This window comes from Chionomys nivalis, chromosome 8 (assembly GCF_950005125.1).
Source record: "Chionomys nivalis chromosome 8, mChiNiv1.1, whole genome shotgun sequence".
Classification (NCBI taxonomy): Eukaryota; Metazoa; Chordata; class Mammalia; order Rodentia; family Cricetidae; genus Chionomys; species Chionomys nivalis.
Genome location: NC_080093.1, coordinates 87,413,582 through 87,435,124, shown reverse-complemented (window position 1 = coordinate 87,435,124; position 21,543 = coordinate 87,413,582). Strand labels below are relative to the sequence as shown.

Here is a 21,543-nt window from a genome sequence, read left to right as displayed (position 1 = left end):
AGGTCTCCAAGGCAAGAGCCACATACACATGATGATCGAGAGAGGAGGTGGTGTTATCAGCAGTGGTGGCTCCTGGGGCTGCTGCACAGCTGGGACTGGGACTGGCGGACATCTGCCCATTCCCAGACTCTCCTCTACTTACTGGGCTTGTTGTTAGGCGAGATGGTTACAAGTCTCCGGATGACGCTGGGGGACTGCTGCAGGGGCGGAGTCCGACAAGGCCTCTCATCCACCTCAGGGAGGGAGGTGAGGAGCTCCCCAACCAGCACTCGCTCCAGGCTTCCATCATCCATACCCTTCCCCAGCCATCGGCCACAGGGGAACCTGGAAGTAAAACAATGGCCCATGAGAGTTGCTCATTTCTCCAGGATCCTCCCTAGATGCTCAGCAGTGCCGTCAACAAAGCCAATCCACAGAGGCATGTTACAAAATCAGATTAAGGGCTCCCCAGACTCTCTGTCCCACAATGTGTCATCACTGGAACTACCTGAGTCACTTGGGTGACTTGGGACACGTGTCCAGAGATGTTACACTTGTTTATTCAGTTGGAAACCATCTTGTACCTTTCAAGTACACAAGGCAGAATTAACCTTCAAGAGGCTCCTTGAGAAGTTCCTCCTCGCTCATACAAGGCAGCCCTGGGTGCATTCAGAGTCACTCACTTGTAGGTGTGTCCTGTGATCTCATTCCTGACCATCACATACTCCACAAGCCATTTGGCATATAACCCAGAATTATCGTGGCCAATCTGGACAGTGGTGAGCTTCCCTAGGTTCTGGCACTGAGAGAATAAAGAAAAGAAGCCGGGTCAGAAAAGTAGGAGTGGAGAGTGGCAATCCTTGGTGGCACAAATCTGACTGGCTGCTTGCTGCCCAGCAGGGGCAGACTCAGCAACTGCAGGAGCAGAGCTCACAGCTCCATCTACTGCCAGGTTTGTCTCCTAGGCAGCTCATGGCTGAGAAAGAAGATGCTAACCTTAGAGGAAGACTAGGGTTTCGGGTCAAGCCACTCAAGAGGGTGGTCCTGAGGCTTAACAAATACCTGTGTGTAACAGCTGAAAGAACACTGGGGAATTTCACAACACCCCACTCCACCCCAGTATGTGCCCCAGGACAAGGAAGTATATGAGTTCCCACAAACTCCTTCTAGCCAGTGACTACTACAAGATTCAGACTCTTCCCTCAGGTCAGCCCTTGTCCTGGCCTCAGACTGACTCAGAACAGGTCCTGTGCTGTCACACAGGCTGTGAAACAAGGCCTCCACAAAGTCCTGCAGAAATCTCCCACCTCAGGTGTTACAAACGTGGGTCCCCACAGTCTTGGGTTGGGACCCCCAGATAACACATACCTCAAAAGTCATCTCTAGCACATTCCTGGGGATCTGCAGAATCTGTGTCTCCCCAAGTTCTCCTGATATACAGATCCATGGGTTGGCGGTGAACATGGAGCCCCCCAGCTTCTTGCTTGGTACGATCAAAATGTGGTACGGAATCACTGTTTAGAGAAGTCAAAGAGGTACTGGTGGGGATTGGGAACCTCCCACGTGATGGGAGGGACCCTGGCCCACTCCAGGGGTACTGGCATTAGTGCAGTACCTTCTGTGCACTGCACAGCCCCTAGCTGCTTCAAATGTCAGCCTTGCTCTCACTATTCCCAGGGTTATTGTCCAATAGAAAGTCTATTTCAGTTTTAAATGTGACCAACTTCTAACTGAATTCCATCTCAGAGTACTTTGCAGTGTCCTGCCTCATGAACCCTAACAACACACCAATAATGATCTTAGCGTTTACACAGCTTCCACTTCTCTTTCGCAGGCCACAGAGAGGGAAGCGGTCTTCTGACTCCAGTTCAGTGCTAATCCTATCAAGCCCACAGCCCCAGTGTCTGCGAGGGAAGATTGGCAAAGGCAGAAACAAGAACATGAGTTACGGCAGCCGAGCTGGGAAGCAAACCTAAAGGCTACCAAGTACAGAAAGAATTTTGGCATCAGACAAGGATGAGGGTCAAAGATCTTAGAATATTCTGAACTCTCCTCCTCTGGAGGAATGGAGAGAGAGGCCCCAGCAGGGACATATAATGCTCACAGGAATACAGTGAGTTAGAGGCAGGGCTAGCAAAGTCACCTATTGCCACTGGAGTTCTTCCTGCTACTTAAGGAAGAGATCTTTCTTTTTGAGGTTACCACAAATCTGTGATGCTGAGACACCACTCTAGTGTGTAGGGCAGGAGGTAAATGTAGCTCCAAGAGCAGAATCTGGAACAACACTGACGTGAGAAGACAAAGTTCAGAGAAAACAGTCACCCAGAAGGAGCTACACCCCTTACTTCTCCCACAGACACACAAGGCAAACAGAAATACAAGAAAAGTCAGGTGCGAAGGTGCATATACATATTCGGGAGGCAGAGGCAGGAGGATTGTTATGAATTTGGTTTTGATGCCAGTCTTGGCTACACAGTGAGACTCTTTTTCAAAAAAAAAAAAAAATAATAATAAAATAAAAGAACAGCAAACCTGGCTAGCGCAGGCCAGTGGGGAGTGGAGCAGAGCTACTCACAGACGGTGGTGAAGACGTTGGTGAAGCAGAAGTAGTCCACCGCGTTGAAGGAGAGCAGGTGATAGAGGAACTGCTCCTTCTCATCATCGCAGCGCAGGAAGGCATAACGCTTGTACAGCTTCCTGTTAGAGCAAGACATCCACACATCAATCCCAGCCAGGAGAGGAGAGAAGCTAAGCATGCTCACTTCCACAAGCAGACGGGTGAGGAAGCAGGAGATGTCAGGTCTCAAGCTCCTCAGGATCACTGTGTAAAGGCTGAAACCAGCCGGTTCACACGGCTCGGGCAGAAGAAAAGACCTTAAACTGCAGCAGGTGCAGATGTCACTCTACTGTCACATGGAGCAGGTCATGGAGTCTCCTTTTCTAAATGAAGGACTGCTGCAGTCCATCAGAGGTCTGTGCTGCCCATTCACTACCAGGCTACATCTCAAGTCTTCCACAGACCTGAAAGTCTGAGTCAGGATACTGCCTTCCAGAGGCGGTGCAGGGTACGGTCCTGCTCCTAGCTCAGACCCAGCTTACAGGTAACAGACAGCACACCAAAGGCCAATTCCTTTGCCTAATTCTAGGCCCTTTGGGATTTGACAACAATGGTACCTTCCATAAAAAGGGAGATGCTGAGAGCATAGTGTTCAGGCCCTTGTCAAAGAGAAATACAGAGAAAAGGGAGACAACTATTCTAATTGCCCACACTACAATCACCACCAACTGCAGAAGGCTATGAAATACCTCACTCACAGGTCCTAAGAAGGGAAGTGCTTGCCCTCTATTGGGAAATGCCAATACATATAATAAGTTACTAGATGAAAGGATCTTTCTAGGAATTTAAAAAACAGTGAGCTTGGTCCCGCAATGTTTTCGGATCAAGAGGTGTTGTAATAGGAGCGGCGGGGCTGCGTCCCCGGCACCCGGCCGCCCGCATGGCTTATGCCCCAAAATAATTACACGGAAACTGTATTCTTTTAATCACTGCCTGGCCCATTAGTTCCAGCCTCTTATTGGCTAGCTCTTACATATTGATCTAACCCATTTCTAATATTCTATGTAGCACCATGAGCTGGCTTACCAGGGAAGATCTTAACCTGCGTCTGTCTGGAGTGGGAGAATCATGACTCCTGACTCGGCTTCTTTCTCCCAGCATTCTGTCTGTTGGCTCCACCCACCTAAGGGCTGGCCTATAAATGGGCCAAGGCAGTTTCTTTATTAAATGAAAGTAACTCCTCCATCAAAGAGGGGGCTAGAGAACAGCGCCAGACAGACGTTCTAAATCACGGAAAGGAAGTGTAGAAATCAGAGTGGTTAGAGTTGAGAGCCCAGAACCAATCAAGTAGCAATAAAGCTGGAAAGTTAGGCCAGAACAAAACAAAGGAAGGCCCTACACCCTCAGGCTAATGACTTGCAATTTGCTTTGTTAAGTAATGGGTTTCTACATTGTGCCTTAGAAGTAAAGGGGAAGCCGGGGCGGTGGTGGCGCACGCCTTTAATCCCAGCACTTGGGAGGCAGAGGCAGGCGGATCTCTGTGAGTTCGAGACCAGCCTGGTCTACAAGAGCTAGTTCCAGGACAGGCTCCAAAACCACAGAGAAACCCTGTCTCGGAAAACCAAAAAAAAAAAAAAAAAAAAAAAAAAAAAGAAGTAAAGGGGAAGTATGGCCAATTTTAGGAACTTTAGTTGGTGTGGTGGGAGGTTGAAAAGAGGATGATGACTAAAATAAAACAGAGCAGCAAAAAAAGCAAGGAGCCAGGGAAGGTGGGAGCTAAGGACTCGGCCTCTTTAGAGGGCGCAGAACAGTGGCATCAAAACTGACTTTACTCTTGACTGTGGATGTCAGGAGAGAGTGGGGAAGATGTCAAGATGTTCATAGAGAACAGTAATGACATTGCAAACCTGGAAGGAACTTAACCATGGGATGTGAAGCCTGCTTTATTCTCTCCAAGTTATTCCTATGGTCTAATGGAAATAAATACAGGACTGGAGCTCAGAAGAATGGGCAAGGCTACAAGCGGCAGAGATGGAAGTCACCTGCTCAGAGGTGACTAAAGGCATGAGTGGGTGAGATCAAGTGAGAGAAAGCAAGTAAGACAGAGACAAAGAAATGGCACATACGCAAAGAATGGAAGACTGTTGAAGCCAACGTTCTTCAAAGAGCAGGGGGAGAAAGAAAACAGGAGGCAGGGTGGTGAGATGGCTCAGTGAGTAAAAGGGCCTGTTGCCAAGTCTGAAATCTGAGTTCCACCCTGACACCTACATGGTAAAAGGACAGAACTAACACCAAGAAGTTGTCCTCTGACCTACACACACACACATGCACACCCACACATGCACACACACATACACACACACTGGCACAATAAATGAATGCTGTAGTTTTTTAAGGAGGAAAAATAAAAGAGCAGAAGGACAATTGCAACCATACATCACACAGCAGTTTCAAGGTAAAGGAAGCACGACACAGCAGCAGGAAGTCACCACAGAGAGGTCAAAGAGATCTGGACTCAGAACAGGGATGTTACTTTGTTCCTCTAGAGTTTATGGCTCAATGAATTTCATGAATATAAGGCCCCCTCCACCTTCTTCGGTCTCCAAGCTACCAACGGTCTTAGTAGCTAACTGAAAATGCCAGAGGTTAAAGACTGACTCTTCCAAGACGGTTCTGTTCCTGCCTGGGCGGGCAGTCAGGCACACACTTCACAGACACTGCTTGATTTCTTCTAGATACTCAGCAACATGCCAGAACAGCACTGGGAAAGGCACACAGTTCACCTTCTCAATGTAGGCAGACTTTAATAATCAGCAAACAAATAGATAACGTAGCATATAAGTGGTAAAGGGGGACCAACAAATGCTATCGCAAATGCCTCATGAGGACAAACAGCCCACGCATCCAAGAAAGATCTGGTAAAGAAAACTTGTGACCAGGTCCTAAAGCAATTGGTAGACGGAGAGAGGATGAAACTAGAATCACACCGGTGAACAAGAACAATGGAAGACACCTGCAAAGAGGAACGCATGGCATGTTGTTGAAGCCCTGAGTACTGGAGAGAAAGATACAGGATGGGTGCTGCGGGATGGGCATGGTTTGACTGAACTCCCTAAAAGGCCTATGTGCTGAAGGCCCGAGTGTGGTGATATTGAAGTAAAATACTAAAATGTAGGACCTCAAAGCAAGCACCTGGGCCAGAGGAGCAGCACTCTCAGCAGGGTTGTGGAGTGAGTGCTCACGAGAGCAGAAGGTTAACATAAACCGAGACCACTCCATGCACTGTGTCCCTTCTGCATGTGGGGATTACCTTTTCTGTGCTGCAATGTAGCCAGGGAAGCCCTGGCCATAGGTCGAATAGATGTGGCTGCCTGATCATGAACTTCCAGCATCCCATTTATTGTAAAATAAGTAAATCTTTTTTTCTTTATAAAATATCCAACATTGGGTATTCTGTTATAGCAATGCCATGTGGGCTAACACCAGGAGACTCGGCTGATGTAGTACTCTTTTCTCTCTCTTATACGCTGAAATGCAATCTGTGAAAGCAAATCTCGTTTTCTAGTCACTGGAATAGTTTAAGGATCAGAACATCAGTAAGAAAGTACTGTATACTGAGTGAATTTTAAGCTAATGTCCTCTTTAATAGGGCTAAAGCTTAAAAAAAAATAAGATTGGGGCTGAAGACTTACTAGCTAAGTAGTACAACATTTGCCTTGCTTGTGTAAGGTCCTTAATCTCCACCACCATCACCACTAACAACAACAACAAGCTACAAAAAGCCAGATGTATCTGTAAGGACACGGGTGAGTCATCTGAGAGGCAGAGAAAGAAGGACCTCTTATTCCTGGGTTTGGAACAGTCTGGGGGGGGGGGTCACAGATGCATAAACTGTGGGGTTTGGTGGCTCTGGGAAGTGTGAGCACCTTGGACTCCCTCCCTCTCCTAGTGGGAGGTGCGGAGGGAGAGGTTCTAGGGGCGATCTGAAAGTTCTGGGAAGGTTCAGTCAAGGAAGAAACAAATGTAACTGCTGTTCTGGGTTGACTGCAGACTCAGAAAAGAGATAAGGGGGTGAAAATTGGAAGTCTCCTTTTAATTCTTCAACCCTTTGCTTCTTGAGACAGGAAAGAAACAGAAGAAAAAAATGCCTCATGACCAAAAGGTACCAGGAAGAAGAGGAGGACCCACTGGTTTTAGGCATGCAGACCGAGAGGAGTGGGATCAGAAAGCAGTACACCTCTGCTGATGTAGGGACTTTGTCCACAGCCTGGGTCTGACTGCTCGCTGCTGTAGTGACATGCTGCACGCTGCTGCAGTGACAGGCTGCTCGCTGCTGCAGTGACATGCTGCACGCTGCTGCAGTGACATGCACTCCCCCTTTTCATCCCCTGCCAACCCTGGAACCCTGTTCTCCTCCAAGTGGAGTGGTCTTACTTGGTGAGCTCGTGGTCTGAAAGAAGCTGCTTCAGGTGTCTGGAGAGTAACTTCTTCTCCATGGACAGTCGAACCCATGCTCTGGCCTTTCCCACATCAGTTTTGATTTCCCCAATATTCTGGATGTGCCTAAGGGAAAAAGTGTAGGGTGGGGTAGAAAATGAACTCACTGTCATAGCCTCGCCTGTGAGCCAAAGAAGGTAGACAAGACAGCCCAACAACCCTGAGAGAGAGCCACTCTCATTCTCCCTTGTGGCTTTGCCAGACAGATTTCTCACAATTTAGGAGAAAGATCAGAGAATATAGGTTTCAACAAACCAGGCTAATTCCAAACCCTTGGGTGGTGAAATGTTCTCCTGTACTCTTTCTCTCCTGGTACAGTTCACCAGAATACCAGGGAAACCACCTTTTCATAAATTACACGAAGACCAATAATGAAGACTTCCTAATTAGCTTTACAGCCCCAAGATCTTGTGGGTTGAGTGTCACACCCAAGCAACAGCTGAGACGAGATGAGCACAGACAGACCTCATATCCTGAATTAGGGAGATCCTCAGGGGAGACATGACGGCACTGGCATCAGACTTTCTCCGTTCTGAATCAAGAAGTATTCCTGAAACAACAAAGAGACCTGAGCATCCAAAGAGCCAACTCTCTCACGTTTCAAATCACAAATTCTACAGCAAACAGTGGGGTATATCATAATACCTTAATCAGTCATTCACAAACATTCTTAAATTTCTAATAGAGATTAGATTTTTTTTTTTTTTTTTTTGGTTTTTCGAGACAGGGTTTCTCTGTGGCTTTGGAGCCCGTCCTGGAACTAGCTCTTGTAGACCAGGCTGGTCTCAAACTCACAGAGATTCACCTGCCTCTGCCTCCCAAGTGCTGGGATTAAAGGCGTGCGCCACCACCGCCGGCTAGAGATTAGATTTTTGCATATTATTTAATTCCTGAATAATTTTCAGGAGAGCCAAAAAAGGGTGCAGTCTTCCCACTTAACACAGTGAGTCACAGCAAAGTTGATTTTGTGGCAGAAGGGACTTGAGCACAGACCTGGCTCTCAATTCATCGTGTGCAATCACAACATGACCCAGGAAAGCAGGACTTCCACCTGGAGCTACCACTCACTTCCAATCCTGCCTCTAAAAGTGCCAAGAGAATGTTCCAGAATGAACCTGTTCCAGAACACTTAGGACCTCCAGAAGGGAAGCCACACCTCTGACCTGGTGCCAGGCCCTATGTTTAAAGCTTAGCATTTCCATCACCAAGCTGTTGAGAATATTTTGCTGCAACTTATTGCTTAGCAGTAACTGTCACAGACTTCCTGAGAAGACTCTGAGACTCACGCCCCCACAAAGTACACCAAACTACCTCAGAGGCTACTTCAACAATGTCTGCCCTTGGTCTTTGGCCAATTATCTACCTACATCCAGAGCTACCTGAAAGTCAAGGGCATGAAGTTCATGTCCATTTTTTAAAATTCCATTTAACTTACCTTTACCATTAAGAATAGCTGATTGGACATGGTGTGAACACACCTTTAGTCCCCGCACTGGGGAGGCAAAAGCAGATGGATCTCAGTGAGTTTGAGGCCATCTGGTCTACATAGCAAATTCCAGGTCAGCCGGGGAAACACAATGAAATCTTGTTGTTTAAAAATAAATAAAAGCCAGGCAGTGGTGGTGCATACCTTTAATCTCAGAGGCAGGCAGATCTCTGAGTTCAAGGCCAGTCTGGTCTACTCTACAGAGCAAATTCCAGGACAGCCAGGGCTACACAGAGCCCTGTCTCAAAGAGCCAAAATTAGAAGAAAAAAAAAGAAAAAAAAAAAAAAAAGAAAGAAAGCCCTAAATTCCCTCTGGCAAGGAGGAGGAAAAGAGGACATAAAAAGAGTTGTAAAGGAACCAGTATACATGTGGGAAGAAATGCTTCAGGATGGCATGAAGGACCCTAGATGAGTAGACAGAAATCTGCTCCCAAGCTAGACTTTTGTATTAACTTAGTTGATGATCTTATAAACATCCTGTTCCTTTTGGGACTTCAGGTTTTTTCTCATAAAGTAAACAGCTGGACTAGATGATCCCTGTAGTCCCTTACAAACTACAGGTTGTGTTTGCTTTTGTTTTGTTTTGCAGGGTGGAGATGGATCTAGAGAGAAAGCTAAGCAGTTAAGAAAGAGCACTGGCTGATCTTCTAGAGAATCTGTTGTTTTAACAAAATCGCAATCGTTTGAATTTACCAATAAAGACTCAGGAGCCAGATGTTGAGGTAAAAACCTGCTAGCTCAGAGAAGCAAAGAGGGCACCCTGCTGACCATCTCTGCAGAAGCCTCCTCCTTCTCCCACACCATCTCCAACACCTCTCCTCAAGGTAGTCCTCCTCTCTTCTCTGTGTCTCCACTCCTCCTAACACTGCCTGGCTATATATAGAAATAAATCTTAAGGAAAAAAAAAAGCAGGACAATGGTGGCGCACACCTTTAATCCCAGCACTTGGGAGGCAGAAGTAGGTGGATCTCTGAGTTTGAGGCCAGTCTGGTGTACAGAGTGAGTTCCAGGACAGGCTCCAAAGTTACAGAGAAACCCCATCTCAGAAAAAAACAGAAAATAAAATAATGGGGTCTACTAATAGATAATGAAAGCAAACCTGTTTTGCAGTGGTACAGTCGTTTGGTTAGCCTGGGAACTCCATTTTTTAAAAATGATTTATTTTATTTTTATTTGTGTGTATGAGTGTATGGGGGTGGGGGGTTACACTGTGTTTGAGTATCCATGGAGACCAGAAGAGGATGTTTGAGCCCCTGGAAATCTAGTTACAGGTTGTGATCTACCCAACATGGGTGCTGGGAATTGAACTCTAGTTCTCTGCAATAACAAGGAGCACTTTTTTTATAAAAAAGATTTTATTTTTCTTTTATGTGTACAATTGCCTTGACTGCCTGTCTGTACATATGCACACTGCATTCATGCCCGAAAAAAAGGGTGTAGGTCCCCCAGAACCGGAGCCGCATATGCTGTGAGCAACCATGTGGGTGCTGGGAACCCAACCCAGGTCCTCTGGAAGAGTGGCAAGTGCTCCTGACCACTGAGCCGCCTCTCTCCAACACCACAGCAAACACTCTTTAACTATTGAGCTGAGATCTCTCCAGCCAGGTGACTTTATCTTTAAAACAGAAAACATTCAAAGCCAAAGCGTCACTGGCCTGGACAGGGAAATCGAGATCATTCCAGCGAGGGGCAGGTGAACAGAAGGCCTTACCTGAGGTACTGAGGCTTCCCGATGTGAGTTTTCTCTGCCGGTTTTCCTGATAATGTAACAGGTGAGACCACAAAGCTGATTTCCCCTGGAACCAATGGGAGGGATGAACAGCTGTTATGACGTTCAGCATGCAAACAGCAGCTTTTGCTACAAGTATTAGTGCTGCGTCTGGTTTCAATTCCCTCAAACACACACAATGTACACAAATCATCTTCTACTAAAATCCAGGAGAGACAGAACAAAAGAGAACAACAAGCTGAAATGGTTGGTTACCAACTGAAATACAAAAGGCATGGAAAGGACCCATGATTAAGAAAGTAAAAGACAATCTTTAAATGCTCTGGTGGAGGTAAGTCAGCTCTTGCCCACAGAACATATGCCTAGCCTATGAGAGTCTATAAACAGCTTCTAAACTTCCTATTATATTTAAAGGCATTCTTGCCCTTTGTTGCAGGTTGGGATGAATAAGTCAGGCTGGCCTCAAACTCACAGGGATTCTCTTGCCTCTGCCTCCTGAGTGTGGGAATTATATGCCACCATGCCCAATTTCATCTTGGGAGATGTTTTGTTTTGTTTTGGTTTTGGTTTTTCGAGACAAGGTTTCTCTGTGAAACAGTCTTGGCTATCCTGGAACTCACTCTGTAGACCAGGCTGGCCTCAAACTCACAGATATCTGCTTGCCTCTGCCTCCTGAGTGAATGCGCCACCACTGCCCAGCCCCACCTTGTTTTTTTAAGACAGGTTCTCTCACTGACCTGGAGTTCATCAAGTACTGGCTGTCCAGTGAGCCTGCCTCTCCTCCTCATGGGCACTCACCACCATTAGCTTTTTTTACAGGAGTTCTGGAGACTGGACTCAGGTCATCAGGCTTGTACAGCAAGCATTTTACCAACTGAGCCATCTCCCCAGCCTTCATAACTATCACAGATGACAAATATTTCAGATTCATGGTCATGTTCCTATGTGGTTGATAAAAAATATAGTATGTATTATGTTAGTAACAGAATTTATAATACTCTTACAAAGTTTTTGTTTTGTATTTAATGAAGGTAATGATAGATGCTATCATATCTCAGCACTTACTACTAGGACAGCACTATCTCAGTGCTGTGGATGTGGCTCAGCTGGTAGAGTGCTTGCCCAGCAGACACCAAGGCAGTACCACATAAATCCCCATTGTAGCAATCCATGCCTATAATTTCTACACTCCAGAGGTGGAGGCGTAAGGATCAGATATCCAAGGACAGCAAGGGCTACACAGAGAGACACTGTCTCAAGAAGAAAATAAAAAATGCCGGGCAGTGGCGGCACACATCTTTAATCCCAGCACTTGGGAGGCAGAGGTAGGCAGATCTCTGAGTCTGAGGCCAGCCTGGTATACAGAGTGTGTTCTAGGATAGCTAGGGCTACACAGAGAAACACTTTCTCAAGAAACAACACCACCCCCTCATAAAAAAATTAAGAACATAAAGGGCTGGGGATACAGGTCAAATGGTGGAGAGCTTGCTTAGCACACATTGAAACCCTGGATATGATTCCTAGCACTGCTCCAGCCAGGGGTGGTACCCGTCTGTAATACCACTTGGGAGGATCAGGAGTTCAAGGTTACTCTTGGATGCGTACAGAGTTCAAAGCCAGCCTGGACTACATGAGACCCTGCTTCAAAACAAATACATTTAAAAAAGATGCTACTTTGACTCCCACTTAAAAGTGCATCACTGAAATAAGGAAATTCTCTGAGAATTATGTGGCAAAAAAACAAAAAAACAAAAACAACCTACTCAGCTCCTCCTGAGGGAGATGTTTACCCTTCAGTGAGAGCCTCGTTTCTACTAGGGCTCTAAGACCAGTGCGAGCCTGGTGCTTCCTGAGCTCAGGCTCACCCTCTCTACCTCAGACACAGCCAACAGCTACAGAAGCCACCAAGCTGACCTGCAGCTTAATCCCAAGAAAGACGACATTTTTAAAGTTTTAAAAAACACAGAAGTATAAAGTTTATTCTTAAGGAAAAAAGCTGAATTCACATTTGTTTAGCTGTCTTATAGCTCATTCTGGAAGCACTTTGTTCCACCTTTAAAGCCACCCAAGCTAGACAGATAGTAAGGGGCAACAGTTCTCAACCTGTGGGTCGAGACCCCTCGAGGGGGGAATCAAACGACCTTTCCACAGGGGACAAATAGAGATTCTGCATTTCAGATATTTATCTTATGACTCATAAAAGTAGCAAAATCACAGTAATGAAGTAGCAAAAAAAATTTATGGCAGAGGGTCACCACATAAGGTGTACTAAAGGGCTACAGAGTGTTAATAAGCTCAAGAAGCACTGGGAAGGGGAAACTAGTAAGTGAAACCAGAAGCTAGACCATTACCTGTTTCACCTGCAGCCCATGGCTCCAGATCCTTTCCAGAAGGTCACAGAGGCTGGCAATCAAGGTGTTCTCTTCCACACCAGTGATGTTCACCTCTCCGTGCCCCAGCTCCACAGCCTCTCGGCCCATCTTCTCTACCAGCATCCTCTTGGTCTAGGAATGGGAAAGCAGGACAGAGCCCTACAGTGAGTAGAACCACACACGGTCGCAGAGGGTTATGGCACCCTGCAAGGCACATGTGCTGGGCTAGGAAGGACAAGATGAAGAAGCCCCAGGGACAGTGTATTTACTGACATATAGGTCAGGTATGGGGAGTGCAAGCTTTCAAAGTCCAGGAAAGAGGAGGTAAAAAACACAGCTACCAGCACGTAACTCTAGTAAGGGAGTTCATCACTCTGGAGTCAAGCCTTTGCCTTTATGAGATGAAAAGAGTTGAATAAAATCCTTTATTCATGCCCACATCTGATATTCTCCCATTCTCACTGAATAAATGTGCTGAACAAACCTTCAAGCACACGTATAACCTAGAAATAATCTGAAATAATCCTCAAGGAGACAAGAAGTTATTGAGTATAATTCCAGGTAAAACTCTGTAAATGCTTATTGTAAATATGTAACAACATCATCAATGTCAAAGATGATTGAGAAACATGAACCCTTTCAAGAACTGTATCAACAATGTTCTCGAGGGCAGGAAAGGAAACATATGGGAGAATCACAAGTAACTCAGAACCAACTGTCAGTTTAAAACAATTTTTTTTTAACTTAGGGGCTGGAAAAAAAAATAGCTCAGGGTTAAGAGCCTATACTGCTCCTGTAAGAGGGCTAAGGTATGGGCTCGGGCTCAGTCCCAGAACCTATACTGGACAGATCACAACAGCCTGTAGCTCAAGCTGCAGGGGAACTGTTACCGGATTCTGGCATCTGAGGGAAGCTGCATTCAAGCACACACAATCAAGGAGACACACACACATAATTAAAAAAATAAAATCCTGGGCTAAAGAGCTGGCTTAGTGTTGAAGAGTACTGGTTCTTGCAAAGGACCCAGGTTCAATTCCTAGCACCCACACGGAGGCTCACCACTTCTTTAGGCACCAGGCATGCATGTGGTGCACAGATAAATGCAGGCAAAGTACTCGTACAAAATACAATAAACCTAAAAAAAATTAATAAATAAATAAAATCTTGAAATTAAAAAAGTTTGAATTTAAAATGTCAATTCTGATAAATCAGCTTTTTGTATTTGTTTTTGAAACAGGATCTATGTAAACTAGACTGGCCTCAAACTCAGAGATCTGCCTGCCTCTACCTCTTCAGGGCTAAGATGCTAAGACTAAAATAAAGGTTGCACACCACCATGCCCTGCTTAATCTAGGTTTGTTTGTTTGTTTTTAAGTTTTTAGTGGTGTGTGTGTGTGTGTGTGTGTGTGTGTGTGTGTGTGTGTGTAAGAGAGGAGAGAGAGAGACAGCGCATGCATAAGTGCTACGGTACATGTGTGAAATCAGATGGCTTGGCAGTCTGAGTCTTCACCTGATGAACCAGCCTGACTCCATCTTAAGATTAAAAGAAATTTTGTTACAAGGTCAAAATAAGTTCATTCTTGCTTTCTATGAAACTTAGAGTAGACCATATTTTGACCCATTTTCTGAAATTTGACATATTCCCCACCCTATGCCCTAATCTCCACCCTGATATGATGTTCTACCAAATAATTTTGAAATGTTCTGCCAAATTACTATGTAACCAAAACCCTTGAAAACCCCATAGTCCTGCAGTTTGGGGGCTAATATAAACATCACCTTCTCCTATGTTCAATGCTATTTTCTTTTTTTTTTCTTTTTTTTTTTTGGTTTTTCGAGACAGGGTTTCTCTGTGGTTTTGGAGCCTGTCCTGGAACTAGCTCTTGTAGACCAGGCTGGTCTCGAACTCACAGAGATCCGCCTGCCTCTGCCTCCCGAGTGCTGGGATTAAAGGCGTGCGCCACCACCGCCCGGCAATGCTATTTTCTTGAACCCTGCTTTAGGGAGATAGCCCTGTGTGACAGAAAAATAAAGCTTGCTTAATTTGGTCCAAAAATCTGGGTAATGATTACTCTTGTTCAGTGGATTTAAAAACCACTGAGCTATCTCTCCAGCCCAACTTTCTTAAAGTAAGAATTTCTTCTAATTTCACTAATAACTATCAGGATGCAGCAGAGAATAAACATCTGAGTTGTCCTAAAAATTATGATAGTATAAAAAAAGGATTTTTTATTATAAATTACATTTATAGACCAGGCAGTGGTAGCACATGCCTTTAATTCTAGCACTCAGGAGGCAGACACAGCAAATCTCTGAGTTTGAGGCCATCCTGATCTACAGAGTAAGTTCCAGGACAGTCAGGGATACACAGAAAAACCCTATCTTAAAATTTTTTTAAATACAAAAAAAAAGAGAAAGAAATTACATTGTATCAATATAATTTTGTTATATGTATACTTCTGCTCTTAATTAAGGTATTGTGTTTATACAACTCATTTAAAAATGTAAAATTAAGAAATATAGGTTAATAATTAGTCATCTATAATAGTCAAGCTTGTCATGTTAGTTAGGTTTTCTAGATATATAGAGATATATTTCAGTTAGATAATCTTCAAATCTTTAAAAGACTACAAAATATGGCATTTAAAATGTTTTAAGAACTTAGGAAGCTGGGCAGTAGTGGCACATGCCTTTAATCCCAGCACTCAGGAGGCAGAGGCAGGCGGATCTCTGTGAGTTCGAGGCCAACCTGGCCTACAAAAGCTAGTTCCAGGACAGGCCCCAAAGCTACAGAGAAACCCTGTCTCCAAAAGCAAAAAACAAACAGAAAAAAAAAAGAACTTAGGACTTTTCATGACAATGAGATACATCTGCTCCTGGCAGCACCGATCTACTTCAAGAGGATGATGGGTATCGAAGAGGCTCCTCATAGAGTTTATTAGCCATTTGGGCAAGAAACTGCTCTTGCCTGAACTGTTTGACTAGACTTGCAGGACCCACAGAAAAACGACTGCTGAAGCTGCCTAAAGAAGGTGAGACAGTCCTTTGGGGTTTCTGCTTCATGAAAGAGTCTGACGGACATCCTGAACAAAGTGACTGACAAACTGCCAATAGAGGTGGAATTGTCTTCAAAATTTCCTGCTTCATGGAAAAGTCTGCCAGATACCATGAGTCTGTAGGCTGAAGATGGGTGCCCCAATGGTACAGAAGAACTTTGGGTGACTATTCAGGCAGTAATATGTCTCTGTCAATTCTAGAGTTTTAGAAGTTGCTTGCAATGCACTTCCTGTTTACTTAGGTAATACTATACCTTTCTGGAGTCTTTGATGGAGTTGAAGAATAGATATAGCTTTCCTTAGTTATGATAAAAAAAAGTAGATATAAATATTATAACTATAATTCTTGCTTGATACCTGTTTTGTTATCTGTAATCTTGCTATGTTAAAGTTAAAACCTTCCTTTTTATTTAGACAGAAAAAGGGAGGTGATGTGGGGCATGATGTATGCTGTGAATATATTTTGTTGCCATTGGTTAATAAAGAAGCTGCTTTCGGCCAATGGCTTCACAGAATAAAGCCAGGCTGAAAGAGCTATATAGAGAGTAGGCGGAGTCAGTCAGAGAAGCCATGCAGCCACTGGAGACAGATGCCTCTGCTGGAGCCCACTGAAACTTTGCCAGTAGGTCACAACCTCATGGTGATGCACAGATTAATGGAGATGGGTTAGTTTAGGATGTAAGAGCTAGCTAGCAATACACTTAAGCTATTGGCCAAACAGTATTGCAAATAATAAAGTTTCTGAGTGATTATTTCGGGTCTAAGTGGCTGGGAATGAACAAGCATCTTCCCAACTATATTACATTTATAACTTAAATATTAAAAATTAATCTTTCTTTTGGTATTGAGAAAAACATCCAAACCACAAAGCTTAAACTGAATAACAACAAACGCTGAGTTAACATGGAATAAGAATCCCACAAACTATTTTCAGACATGAAAAGTGATTGCTATCAGATCACAACAGAGACACAAAAACATTTCCACATATGCAAAGCAATCTGTAATAATTAATAAGGCCACAAGATTTTAAGGTTAGTATTATCCCATTATATAAGGAGTGGAGCCAGTCAGATGGCCTGCCAAGCAAACCTGACCATAGGAGTTCGAACATCAGAAACCACATGAAGAGGGAAGGAGAGAAGTGACTTACAAAGCTGTCCTGACTTTAGTTGGGCGGTAGTGGTGCACACCTTTAATCCTAGCACTCACGAGGCAGAGGCAGGCAGTTTTCTGTGAGTTTGAGGCCAGCCTGGACTACAGAGAGAGTTTCAGGGATACAAAGAGAAACCCTGTCTCAAAACACACACACACACATTTTTTAACTAAAAAAAGGAGTGCTTGGAGCCAAGCAATAATCTCCGTTTTGCTGCCAAGGGAGCAGCAGCACGCAGGTGTCCACAGCTCACCTTGTTGCGGCATTCCTTCAGCAGGCCTTCTACAAACTTCCAGTTGGTCTGGGCGATGACTGACGGAGAGAGGTTGGACAGTTTGGGCTGACGGATGGTGCTGCCCATATTCCTGGCTTCCTGGATGTACTTCTACATCAAACAGAAAAAGCAAAGACCTTTTATGTCCATGTACAGAAACCATTCTTGCACTAAAGGGAAAAACCAAAATAATACAATTTCTGGTTTTGCTGACCAGGTATAATAAATTACCTTTGATTTAAAGTCACAAGAGGGACTTATACAAGTGTTCTTGTGCACAGTGCATGTATACATACTAGCAGGCATGTTCAACTTTTTGACATTATGACATGATATTGTCCTCAACAAAGTTTGTACCTAAGAATCCTGCAGTGGAGTTACAGATCACAATAAGTAAACAAACTGATTCCACAATGTTTTACGTTAGGCTGCATCCCAGGGAGCAAGTAGTCAGGAGTTCACAGGTTGGACACGCCTGCTACTGCATACACAGCTCACTGAACAAATCCAATCAAACCGCAATGTGACTGTGATAATTGTTTCATCCACCATGATGAAAGGATTTATTTGTCTTAATCTTGCTAAATCAGGAGCTAAGGAAACAACCATACTTTCTACTCTTCTACAGCATGTTGCTGTTTCTTTGTATGCTGTTTTAATACAGAGTCCACATCAATTTCATATATTATATGGGCATTCTTGACATCTCAGGTTTATGACCAGCATTTTATCCTAATATTGCCTCCCCTCCATATTATCTCTAGCACCACAACCCTGTCCATTTTATGTTCTGACCCATTAATCTACCCCTACTGCCAACTGCTATCTGCCTCCTAACTGGCTATCTATCCCTCTCTCTCTCTGTTTCTCTCCTCCAAAAGCCTTCCACAGCCTGCTTTATGTAACACACAGCTTTAGGTCCTGTCCTCTACTTGCAAGTGTTCTTTCTCTGTAACAAAACTACTAAGCCCTAAGGCCTCAACAGACACTGGCTCCTCCTCCAAATAGTTGTTTGTTGATTATCCCACTAAAAATAATCTTCACATCCTCTCACCAGTGATTGTGAGAGGATCTGCCCTTCACATGGCTCCTTCAAAAGATTTTTCTACTTGATTTACTTGTGTACCTGTCTCTACTCTGAGGAAACGGCCGCCTCCTCGTCATCTTAGTATGTCAGATGCTCACCCCAGTCAGTGATTCTAACCAACAGAACAACAAACGCAGCTAAAAACAGAACTGAAGTGTGGCAGAAGATGGGGTGAGAGATTTAGAACATCAGTATCAATTAACCTATCCCAACAGCACAAAAGTCTAAGCATAATTTATAGACCAGCAGTAACAATTTCATAACTATACCTTAAATTTTTCAAAAAATTGCTTTGTGGTGCTGGGGTGAAACTCTAGTGGCCTACCCTATAAGACAAGTGTTCTTAGCGCTGAAATACAATCAGCCTACCCCATAAGACAAGTGTTCTTAGCACTGAGGTACAATCAGCCTACCCCATAAGACAAGTGTTCTTAGCGCTGAGGTACAATCAGCCTACCCCATAAGACAAGTGTTCTTAGCGCTGAGGTACAATCAGCCTACCCCATAAGACAAGTGTTCTTAGCGCTGAGGTACAATCAGCCTACCCCATAAGACAAGTGTTCTTAGCACTGAGATACAATCAGCCTACCCCATAAGACAAGTGTTCTTAGCGCTGAGGTACAATCAGCCTACCCCATAAGACAAGTGTTCTTAGCACTGAGATACAATCAGCCTTCTAAGTTTTCATTTACTTCTTTAAAAAACAGCCAAGAGTGAGTCAGCCCCAGAGCTTTGAGCATGGGAGAGTCGTGCCCATTACTCATCTGTCACACAGCAGCACAGTCACCAACATCTGAGGCAAGTGGGAGAACTGTCCCTGCTCCCCACCAAGAGAGCAGGCCCCACACCTTGTCTGGGCAGCACAATAGAGCCAGTCCTGTTGATGGAGGTGTGGATGAGCCAGCCCAGAAGTTGTGAGCATGGGAGAGCTGTCCCAATTACTCATCTGTCAGGTGGCAACATGGGTAGGAGAGAGATTCTCCTCCCCCCAGTTCATCAATGGCTGAGGCATGTAGGAGAGCTGCCACTGAGGTCATAAGAGCAGGAGAGTTGTCCCTCCCCTCATCAGCTGCAGCACTTGGAAAAGCGGCCCCTATGCCATGCCTAGTAGAGCTGGCCCTGAGGGTGTAGATGTGGAAGAACTGACCCTGGGGACATGGAAGCAGGGGAACTAGTGCTGCCCCTTGCTCATCACTGCAAGGAGTGAACTAGCCAGGGCAATGCAGGAGAACGCCACCCTGAAGGGCTGACAAACCCTGCAACTAACTACTCAGGCTCAGAACCAGTGTGCTACAAGTTGGCCCACCTCAACACCCACTCATCTGTGATCTGAAGAAGCATGTGAAAGGACCAGTCTTGCAGACCCAAAGCTGCAGGCTCCAAGATCTCCACAAACAGGGAAGAACAGGATATCCAAAAAGAGTCTCAGAGAGGGCCCACCATTGATAGTGTAGCAGAAACCAGAGGCCTCGAACCAGACCAATGACTCTGCAATGAACACTTGCAAAGAGTAAAAATAAGTTTTAAAAAAAAAAAGGAAAAATGTATGGATAAAAGGGTTTAATGCATGACTCACTATGTCATACAATCGCTTCCATGATAAGACTGGTTTTTCTTTTTTTTTCCCCTCTCTTAAATTTTAGTTTATTTTGGGGGAAAGGTTGCAAAGGCAGAGGGCAGATATGAAGGGACAGGAAAATTAATGAAATGGAGATGTATGATGTAAAAGACACAAAGAATAAATAAAAAGAAAGTTTAAAAAAGTCAAAAAAACAAGCTATTTTCCAACTTACTGAGGTGCTAGATACACATGAAAATAGTCTTCCTGACTGAATTTTATTGGTTTAAAATGAAAAATCACAAAGTTCCTGAAAGGCTTCGCAACAAATCTAAAGCATGGTCTTCAGCTAGTTTAAAACTAGAGACTATGCTAAGAAGCAGTAACTCAGCTTGCAGCAGAAAGGATTCAGGAAATAAATCCAATAATCTGCAATACCACTGTGATGGTTTAAATGAAGATGATCCCATAGGTTCCTATGTTTGAATGCTTGGTTCCTAATCAGTGGAACTTTTTGAGAGGGGTCAGGACAGGGTTTCTCAACCTTCCTAATGCTGTGGCCCTTTAATATAGCTCCTCATGTTGTAGTGACCCCCAACCATAAGATTATTTTTGTTGCTACTTCATAATTGTAATTTTGCTACTGTTAGGAATCATAATGTAAATATCTGATATGCAAGATATCTGATGTACAACCCCCAACCCAAAGAGGTCACGACCACAGCTTAAGAACCATGGGTTAGGTAGTAGGGCCCTGTTGGAGGAAGAATGTCACTGGCGGTGGACTTGAGGTTTCAAAAGCCCAATCTGGGCTCTCTCCCCACCCCCTTCTTCTTTCTCTGAAGATCAGGATGTAAACTCTGAGCTATCGCTCCAGCACCATACCTGCCCACCTACCACCATGGCCCTCACCACACTGGATCAACCCTCTGAAACTGTACACAAGTTCACAATTAAAAGCCTTCTTTTATAAGAGCTGCCTTAGTCATGACATCTCTTCAAATCAGAATAATAACTAAGTAAGACACTATCCCTCCCTCTCCTTGAAGCATGATTAATAAAAGCTCAGAGAGAGAAACTGGGGTTCAACCTAAAGATCTGAAAAGCAAAGCAACCAGCCACCTTAGTCTGAAAGTGGCAATCCTGCCTCCAGGAATCTCAGAATGAGACTGTGTGTTGAGAGCTGTTTCCTCCTATTTTATAATCCTCTCTAGTAGGCCGGGCGGTGGTGGCGCACGCCTTTAATCTCAGCACTTGGGAGGCAGAGACAGGTGGATCTCTGTGAGTTCGAGACCAGCCTGGTCTACAAGAGCTAGTTCCAGGACAGGCTCCAAAACCACAGAGAAACCCTGTCTCGAAAAACCAAAAAAAAAAAAAAATAATAATAATAATAATAATAATCCTCTCTAGTGTGGGGATTAAAGGCAATCACTGCCCGGTTTCTACGGCAACTAGTGTAGCTACTGGAATTAAAGGTGCATGTCATTGTGGCTACTGGGACTAAAGGTGTGTGTTACCATTACCTGGTCTGTAAGGCTGACCAGTGTGACTGTTTTACTCTCAGATCTTCAGGTAGTCTTTAATTATTAAAATACAATTGAAGCCGGGCGGTGGTGGCGCACGCCTTTAATCCCAGCACTCGGGAGGCAGAGGTAGGCGGATCTCTGTGAGTTCGAGACCAGCCTGGTCTACAGAGGGAGTTCCAGGATAGGCTCCAAAGCTACAGAGAAACCCTGTCTCGAAAAACCAAAAAAAAAAAAAAAATAAAATAAAATACAATTGAAATGCCACT

General features: G+C 44.5%; 1 protein-coding gene across 4 annotated transcripts in view; it reads right to left on the bottom strand.

Annotated features, from left to right (window-relative positions):
* Dennd5a (DENN domain containing 5A) overlaps positions 1-21,543 on the bottom strand; it is a 76,471-nt gene that overhangs the window by 4,875 nt on the left and 50,053 nt on the right. For all 4 annotated transcript variants that reach the window (XM_057778017.1, XM_057778014.1, XM_057778016.1 and 1 more), the window contains 9 exons: positions 17,086-17,217; positions 12,600-12,752; positions 10,231-10,315; positions 7,499-7,583; positions 6,971-7,099; positions 2,555-2,676; positions 1,348-1,493; positions 663-781; positions 143-324 (listed from right to left, as the gene is read on the bottom strand). In XM_057778017.1, coding sequence (XP_057634000.1) covers positions 143-324; positions 663-781; positions 1,348-1,493; positions 2,555-2,676; positions 6,971-7,099; positions 7,499-7,583; positions 10,231-10,315; positions 12,600-12,752; positions 17,086-17,217 — 1,153 coding nt within the window. The remainder of the gene's footprint in view (positions 1-142; positions 325-662; positions 782-1,347; positions 1,494-2,554; positions 2,677-6,970; positions 7,100-7,498; positions 7,584-10,230; positions 10,316-12,599; positions 12,753-17,085; positions 17,218-21,543) is intronic.